We start from the raw sequence: 8,318 nt of genomic DNA, 5'->3' as shown, positions 1-8,318 counted from the left end.
TTCACTGCAGCACAAACCTGATTTCTGGCCTGTGTAGTGACTGCAGCAGTGTGACAGAGATCTACCAGATCAGCTGTAGGGAGGGAAAAAAGCATCCAGGTACCTCTACCAGCAATAAACAGCTGTGGCTGTTTGGGACAGAGCCCTTGTTTCTCAAACTGTGATTCAATTTCTCAGTTGCCAGAACCTCCTACATCAGTACATCATTGAGATGTAACTCTTGTGGGAGGACTGAACAGCATTCCAGCTGCAGTACCACAAGCTAGTGTTGCACACAGAGCATTCTAAAAAGCTGTGAAGGAGTGCCTTTGGGTAACTCAGACCATATAAGGGAAGGTAAAACTAGTCAACTTTTTAGAATTCCCCCAGAGAATTTTTTCTGGGCATACAATGGGAATTAACTTACCTGTAGAAAGTTGTATAAAACACCATCAGTCACTGCAGTGCTCCTGCTGATGTTCTACAGCACTACATCTTGGTATAATGCAGGTAACCAGTTCCTTCTACTAAATCTGTGGAATAATACTAAATCCTTCTACTAAATACAAGTGCAAGACTAAAAAAAGCTTTGAACTCAGCACTGATTCTACCTCTGCAGAGAGGAGGAAGACTGTTACCAAGATTTTTCTGTATCTAAGCTTCTTTTTACTGTGCCGTATGTTTAATGGAGAAGTGGCAATTCTTGCTTTAACAGCAGCCAGTATAAAGACCCATCAAAAAATGATTCTTCTATAAGTTCTGGACCTGCTGAAGTTATTATATACTCTTCATTAGGTCAAACATTTCAGAGAGTTTAACTTATTTCTATATATCAATTTCTATTTGTTTCTGTAAAGTTTGCTCAGTTTAACTTCAGGGACTGTTAGAGCTGGAGTTGTCCCAGCCTCAGCTGAACCTGCACCTGATAAATTGCTGTAATAAAGTTGCTTTTGGAAGGGTGGAGGAAACATCTCCATTTCATTTTTTTCCAAAGTGGAGGCACAAAGTCATGTTTTGTGAAGATAAAGTAACTAGAAACCATCCTTTATCTAAGGGGTACAATGTATAATGAAATGCAAGTTTCAAGGACAGAGGTTTTTGATACTACAGAAAAAACAGTGTTTCTTAAACCCAAAACCTAAAACCATGATCCATAAAATTTTAACTTAGTTTGACACAACTAAACCTGGCAGGTACATGGTGATTTCGGCAGAGTGCAGTTTTATAGAAAGTGCAAAAGGTTTTTCATAGAAAAGAAAAAGGTTTCTTGTGCAGGAAGACCTCTGATAAAAATAAAAACCTTACGGAGTAGGTTAGGTGTATTTATTAGGATTTTAGTAATTAAGGTGAAAGCAAAATGACTTCAAGACAAATTAAAGACATTCTAGTCTCCTTGAGTGTAAGGCAAGAGCAATCCTCAAGACTTCTGATTAAAAAACTTGGGAGGAGATTTCGCATAAAACAACAGAGGAGTAAATACAGTTAAGAGGAAAATCAACTATTTGCAAATTACCTTTTTAGGTAATTGTGATAGGTTTTGCTGTGGAATTGGAATACTGTGGTAATTAATGGTTTTCAAAAGACAGGGTGGGTATCACTGCAAGATTTGTATTTATTTTTTAAATTCAGTAGCAGTCTTTAGGGAAAGGTACAATCCTATAAGCTACTGCAATTAAAAAAATAACTTTCCCCCCTGGAACATTATATTGTGCAAATTGAATAACTGAATAATAATAAAACAACTTAGTAGCTGTCAAGAAACACTTAGACAGCTTTTTTCCTATCAAGGTCCTCTCTGGACCTTAGTTTTGCATCAAACATATATAACTTCAAGTATTGAAAAAATTTCTTCAGAGTGAGGTTTTTGAAGAGCTAGAGCACAGTAGCTAGTCTGCTTGCAGCAGCCCTGCTCCCTCAGATATTACTCCTACCCTTTTTACCTGTATACATGCAGGAAATCAGGTTATTTCTGGTAGTGGCTGTAGTGGGCACTGAAGTCCCAATGCATTGTGAACCTGCATAAGGTGATACCAGGGATCAAGCATGGATTAGAAGATTCTGATTCTTCATAAGCCTAAACAAGAATTCCCTTTACAGTACAAGCCATGAAATACTGAAAGCACAAACTCTTGCAGCAGTTCTACTTAAGATCCTCTTTGTCCATAAGGACAGTTGTAGTCATGTCTCATTCACGCTCTTAAACTACTGTAGTAGTAAATCAGATTGATCAACGGTGAACCGTTTAAATAAAATCTTTAATTGCTTATTTACAACAAAGGCAATGAGTTGGCAAATTGAAAATAATGATTTCCACTTTCTCACTAACTTCAGATACAGCAAGTACATACTCAGCTATAAAATATGCAGCCTAGTGAGTAAGGCGCAATATTTACATCACACTAGTACTGCAAAAAAAGCACTTAAGATGAATTTACTGACAGCCAGAAGTTAAAACATTTATCCTGGAAATGCTAGCAATGCTGAAAAAGAAACTTAAGATCTTGTCATTTAAAAAGTGCTCTACTGATTTGGTTGTTTTTGTCAGATTGCAAACATGCAATAATAGTAAAAATCTGATAAGGGGATAAAAACAATACCTCTCTGACACTGTCAGTTTTTGCAAAGTAACATTTTGATACAAGTGTACTGCTTCTCGGGCTGAAATTTAGTCTTAGCAGCTCCAGTATTAGACTAGCTACATAGTTTTACCTCAGCAAAGGTCTTCTCTGGGGAAAAAAACAGCTATTACATTTGAATCCAGGCTATTCTAGAAGCATAATACAATCAACACACAGACACAAATTTAAGAACACAAATTACTACAGACACAAGATACCCTGCTTTAACAGCTTAAAAAAAACTTAAGCGTTAAAGAACTTATTGCAGCCCAAAATAAAGAAATCAGTTTTGTTTTCTACTTCCTTTTCAATATCCTTCATTCCCCCTCCATGTATTTTAAGGTAAGTAACCATTATTCTTATTTTAGAAGGCTAGGAAAAAGAATAGTCAAGGTAAAGTATTAATCCAAAACTTACCATCCTGGCTGTCTCTTCTGGATATAAAAGACTTACAAACTATGAGCCTCAAAGACAACAGATACACCAGTCATATGATCTGGGCATGGACTTTGATAGCAAGAGCTGCAGGGAATGTTTTCTTTGTAGAGATTCTTTACTAATGCTTAGTCGTAACTTATCTTCATGAAGGGACTTTAGCTATGTAGGAATGGGAAGAAGGTGACATCTCTACAGAAGCTATCATTCAGCCACGTTCCATTCAGCATTGGGTACGGACATTAACCGTCATTAAGACAAACAAAGTTAACACAGTTTTTGCTACTGCTCTCCTTAAAATACATTCTTGAAATTAGGCTTTCCCATTGCTGGTTGTATTTGCACTACATTTTTATATGAGGAGAGGATTTTTTTTAAATGTTTCTTTTGCACTAGTGTTATTTTGATGTGACATGGAAGCGTTAAGCATTTTAAGGAGATGACGCTTACATTTATGCAGAAACCTTTACAGTGTGCGTGTTTCATATCCATGGGGTACTCACAGATGCTCACGTCCATTATAGAGTCTGGATTCAGATGTCAGTTACAGCCATACCATATCCTCTTCCTGTCCATGCAGCAGCTTTCCAAAGCTTTTCAACTTTCATCCTTAATAGTACATGTTAACAGGACACATGTGGCAAGTATGTAATGACTCCTTGACACATTCAAAGAAAAGGCAAGTTTAACTTTTATCCAGAGCTTTCTCTGCTAAGTTGTTCTCTAGTTCAGGTGATTCCTCAGCATCCTCACTGGCAGAAGGGTTAAAAACCCCATCGACTGCAGGGGCTGTCGTCGGTGTTGTGAGAGGGGTCACAGTGTGTCCAAACCCCTGATAGTGACCCATGGGTGAAGATGGCATTGAAGAAGCATCAGAAATTGGGTCTTGAGTAGATGAAGACAGTAAACTTGTATGCTCGTTTTGTTCATGATCCTCAGCAAAAAACATTTTCCTTGGCTGGCCCAAAACTGTTCTCCCTGAAATTATGCGAAATGAAAAGATTTTTTAATTCTTCCAACACTAGTCTTTGAACACATCAACTCTAAAACAGTCATGTTAAATTAGAATATAAATCTTTGTTTTATCTTAGTTTACACATGGCCATTGTTAGTTTTAATAAAGAAAAGTATGTCTTTCCATTTAAGAGAAAAACAACTTACCTAACCTTTTCTTTTTTTAAAAAAAATTAAAAACTAGACTCTAAATCAGTCAGGAATTTTGGAAAGAAAAAAGTGCCAGATAAACCATGAAATCCTCTAGAGATGCAACTGCAACTGATTTGGTAATAGAATGTTCTTAGGCTACTATAAAGGTGGGCAATAGTGTGACATAAAGCTGAAAATACAGATGCTGTTGATAGATTGTACAAATCCTGTCTGTTACTTACCCACATTTCGAACCTGTTCGGAGATATCTGCCCTTAGATCAGAAATATCCCACATTGCAAGGAAGGAGTCAAAGCACGAGCCTTCTTCAGCTTCTTGAACATAAGGTTTATAGGAAAAACTGTAGTGATGTGCAATAGCAGCCAGGAACATCTCCACACAAATGATAAAATCCTGCAATGACAGAGACACTGACTTAATCATTCATAACTGGAGAAAAGTAGTCCTGGGTTTCTTCTACAACTGAAAGGCTGGAATTGCCCCAGGATACTGACTTAAGCTACTTTTCCACCAGGATATTCTTGGCAGCTTTCAGAGAGCCACACATACAGGACTTCACTTAAACAGATAATTTAATAAGCAGCAGCTCTACAATGAATACCTGCAAGAAGAAATGCAAGGCATTTCCAGACATATTGCACTGGGGCACATTCCTTCTGCCATGGATACAGAAGTGTTAAGCATAAAGCTCATATGGGCTCATTGGCTGAAACAGCCCAGCTTAGATTAAATCATTACTAATCAAACCTGTGTTATTTCCTTGAGTATTTCCAAGTATTTCCTTGAGATCAGCTATGTAAGGTGACATATAACCATATACATATAACCATTTCTCCCCAGAAATAACCATCTGCTCCTACCTGTAAGCCTGTAGCCACAGCTTCCACGCTTTGCCAGTCCCAGGTATGTTTCTCAGAAATAACACCAACTTTCACCAGCAATGCAATGAGCACAGCCTGCCTATAAAGAGAATATATTACAAGAAGTATTTATATTAGAATTGTAACAGTAGTGCCAAAAATCTGCAAGCAAATCTGGTCATATGTATACATAGGAAGAATCACAAAAAAAAAAACTTTTCTGTTTATATACTTAGATTTTAAGAAGATGAAACAAACTTAACAAGAGATCTCATTCATCCCTGACGCTAAAGACCAAGAGAACAGAGAACTAAAGGAGAGTTTGTTACTCTGGTTAGTCATTAGAACAAGTTTCTTCTCCTTCAGGATGTTGCTGTAGCTCAGAGAGTAATGCTGTGATAGTCAAATACACTCCCTCATCAGCAGCTAAGTGTGAGCAATGCTCAAACAGCAATTTTTATTTAACTTACAATAACTTACTTTGAAAAAGTAATTTTTTTTACTTTTAAAAGGAAAAAAAAGTTAGTTTTGAAATAGCTGCAGGTAACGGTTCTAAAATAAATAAGTCAACAAGACTGCTCTCTCCAACACAGTACTACCCTCTTCCCCTCATTGAGATTATGGGTAGACATTTTAAGCTCTCTAACCTCAGTAACAAATCCAGCCTTTTTAGCTCTTTTATAATCTGCCCTGAGACAAGAAGTAACAAGTAGAAAATCCACTTACCAGAAAGAAACAAAAACTACCATCTTCACACAAAGGAACTTGCCAACAGGCTGGATAGGGTTCAGTTCCTCACGCAGTACTTTATAAAACAGCACCAGACAATACATGGCAAACTGACAAGGAAAAGAAAATCAATGAAAGCTTTCAAATTCATGTTTATTTTGTGAGGGAGTTGTGTAACACCATCTCTACAGTTAAAATATGTATCATAGCATGAGACAACGTTAAAATGCTGGTTTTTGTTGGTTTTTTTTTTTAAAGGACTTTCTGTTTTAAAGTGCTTTCTTTTTTTTATTCCTGAAATTCCAATCATTTCAAACAGGACACAGAAGTTCACGCTGCTGTTGGGACTGCTGTCACAGCAGAAAGCAATTACAGCTTCTTCTGTGATAGTCACCCATCAAACACAGGGGTGGCAGCAAGAGGACAAAATTTCCAAATTATCCCAGTTGTTATGTTGCTCTGACTCCTGCTGCTGTTGCCAAGAAAAGTAAAAGCAATCCATGGACTCCAAAATGAAACTCGCAATTTTAGGGGCTGACATCTTACTCTGACATTATCTGACAGCTGACCCAATAAAAAGGAGTGTTGACTAGGCCAGACCCTCAGCACTGCACACACCATTTTAATTTTTTCCTGTGAATGTTATCACCATTTTTCATACAGAATTTTTAATATATTAATTCTTTGTATGAGTGTCAGGAGGAAACTGTGAGGACAAGTGGAGTCATCTCTTACCAGAGAGGGGCAGGTCTGCAGCTCTAATGCCTGGGCCATACTACCTGACCCATAAAATAATCTGGGATGGAAAGGTGCTTGCTTTATGGAGTGTCATAGTAAAAATAATAAAAGTTTTAGATTATCTGGTTTTCCAGTGGTTTTCATACATAATATTTAACAGAGAGCAATTTTGACTTAAAATAGAAAATATTCTACCTGTAAGAATTCCCAGACCTTAACACAATCACTGCCAACACTTCAGATAGCAGATTCACATAATGATGAATTCCAAGAGCAGGAAGATGTATTCCTGATACTCACTAGTTGTGACATGTTGTTAAGTATAACGAGGTAAGTCCATGCATTGTTGAAGCTGAAGTTTCCTTCATCATACACTCCCACTAGTTCACAAATTCTGGAAGAATTTTTAGAATTAATCACTATGGAGAAACAGATCACTTCCCTCAAGTGCTACATCTTCACTGTATCAATCAATCAATCCTTAGAGTTAAAAACCTCTTCTGGTACTTACATTAGGGCACTGGGGGCATGCACAATAATAAGTTTCCAACAGCACACATATATATAGATATGAAATAGAAATAGTTATACAGATGTTCATGGTGAGTAGCAACTTATTCCACAGTCCCACAGAATTAACAGTAATGACCATCAATACAAAGCTCAGGAAATTAAGCTTTCAGCATCATCATGCCTGCCTGCCTACTGTTCCTTTACACACCCAGGCTGTATGATATAAACGCACACAGTCAAGCTTGTCACATGCGAAGTTTAAAAAAATTCTAGAAATTACACGAAACCTGCCTTTAAAAATTCTCAGTTGCTGAAGTAAATGCAAAAAAGGGAAGAGGAAAAAAGAACCTAAAAATTAAGAGATCATAAAAATGTTTTTCCCACCCCAACAGTACTCCACATTCTATCCCACTGATTACAGAAGCTGGCTTTAAGTATTTATGATTTCAATTCTGCAAATAGTTATTTGCTATAGAGAAGCCATAAAGAAATCATAAGTTGATTCAAATTGTTGGCACCCATTTAGCATGCAACACGAGTCTGCTTTCAAACTGCCTTGATCCAATAAAAAGGGCATAGAAATTCTTTCAAGTCAAAATCATATCCTGAAGATCAGTATTAATTATTTATCAGTGTACTTACAAAGCAATAATGGTAGTAAATGGTCTGACAACAGTGTACTGCAAAACACCCAGTTTGCATCTAAATAACAAAACTCTGAAAGAGAAACACAAAATTCATTGTATAAGGATTTAAATACAATTCTCTTATGGATGATTTCTATTCTCAGTAGATTTACTAAGGTAAATTGTAATTTTATGGTAATTTCAACTTGTACGTCCAGGATTTAAGATGTTGCGTCATACGGTGTATATATACAAAATACACAAAAGAGCTGGATTTTGACAGACACATTACAGGAAATATTCAATGATTCACTTATTTTAGCCATGAAAAGCTTCTGGCTGGGCTAAGCAAAGAGAATGCAATTTTTGCTGTGTTTGAAGATGTAAGAAAAGCTTTGAGTCTAAATGTAAGAGACTTAAAAATCATAATAATTGCCCTAAACGCTTAAGAGAACCAAAGCTCTTTGCCCAATATGGTAAACTGTATAAAGAAGTTGTGACCACTGAAGGCCACCTTCCCTTCCCCTCTCACCAAACAGCTTAATCAACATCTCCTAAGAGAGAGAGAGAGATTTTATCAGTTTAAGCATTCAGAAATAAACAGTTTAGGTGCATAAGGCCTTTCACCCTTCACCTGAAGTAAAAGCAACAGG

General features: G+C 36.9%; 1 protein-coding gene across 1 annotated transcript; it reads right to left on the bottom strand.

Moving 5' to 3' along the window:
* Positions 1-2,213: 2,213 nt before the first annotated feature.
* LOC144248642 (transmembrane protein 184C-like) lies at positions 2,214-8,226 on the bottom strand. Its single transcript, XM_077790682.1, has 6 exons — positions 7,682-8,226; positions 6,827-6,920; positions 5,786-5,898; positions 5,060-5,159; positions 4,421-4,592; positions 2,214-4,010 (listed from the first exon to the last, which is right to left on the bottom strand). The coding sequence occupies exons 2-6, from the start codon at positions 6,836-6,838 to the stop codon at positions 3,718-3,720; spliced, it is 690 nt and encodes a 229-aa protein (XP_077646808.1). The 5' UTR covers positions 6,839-6,920; positions 7,682-8,226; the 3' UTR covers positions 2,214-3,717.
* Positions 8,227-8,318: the final 92 nt, after the last annotated feature.

The sequence above is a fragment of the Lonchura striata genome, unplaced genomic scaffold, assembly GCF_046129695.1.
Source record: "Lonchura striata isolate bLonStr1 unplaced genomic scaffold, bLonStr1.mat Scaffold_219, whole genome shotgun sequence".
NCBI classification, from domain to species: domain Eukaryota; kingdom Metazoa; phylum Chordata; class Aves; order Passeriformes; family Estrildidae; genus Lonchura; species Lonchura striata.
The sequence above is the reverse complement of the archived record's forward strand: the minus strand, read 5'-3'. Positions and strand labels throughout refer to the sequence as shown.

Bases quoted from the DNA above. Each gene is read 5' to 3' on its own strand.
- LOC144248642 (XM_077790682.1), bottom strand. The intron at 5,160-5,785 runs GTAAGTGGATTT...TTCTCTTTATAG, and splicing joins GTAGTTTTTGTTTCTTTCTG to GCAGGCTGTGCTCATTGCAT. The intron at 4,593-5,059 runs GTAGGAGCAGAT...CTGTCATTGCAG, and splicing joins CTGTGGCTACAGGCTTACAG to GATTTTATCATTTGTGTGGA.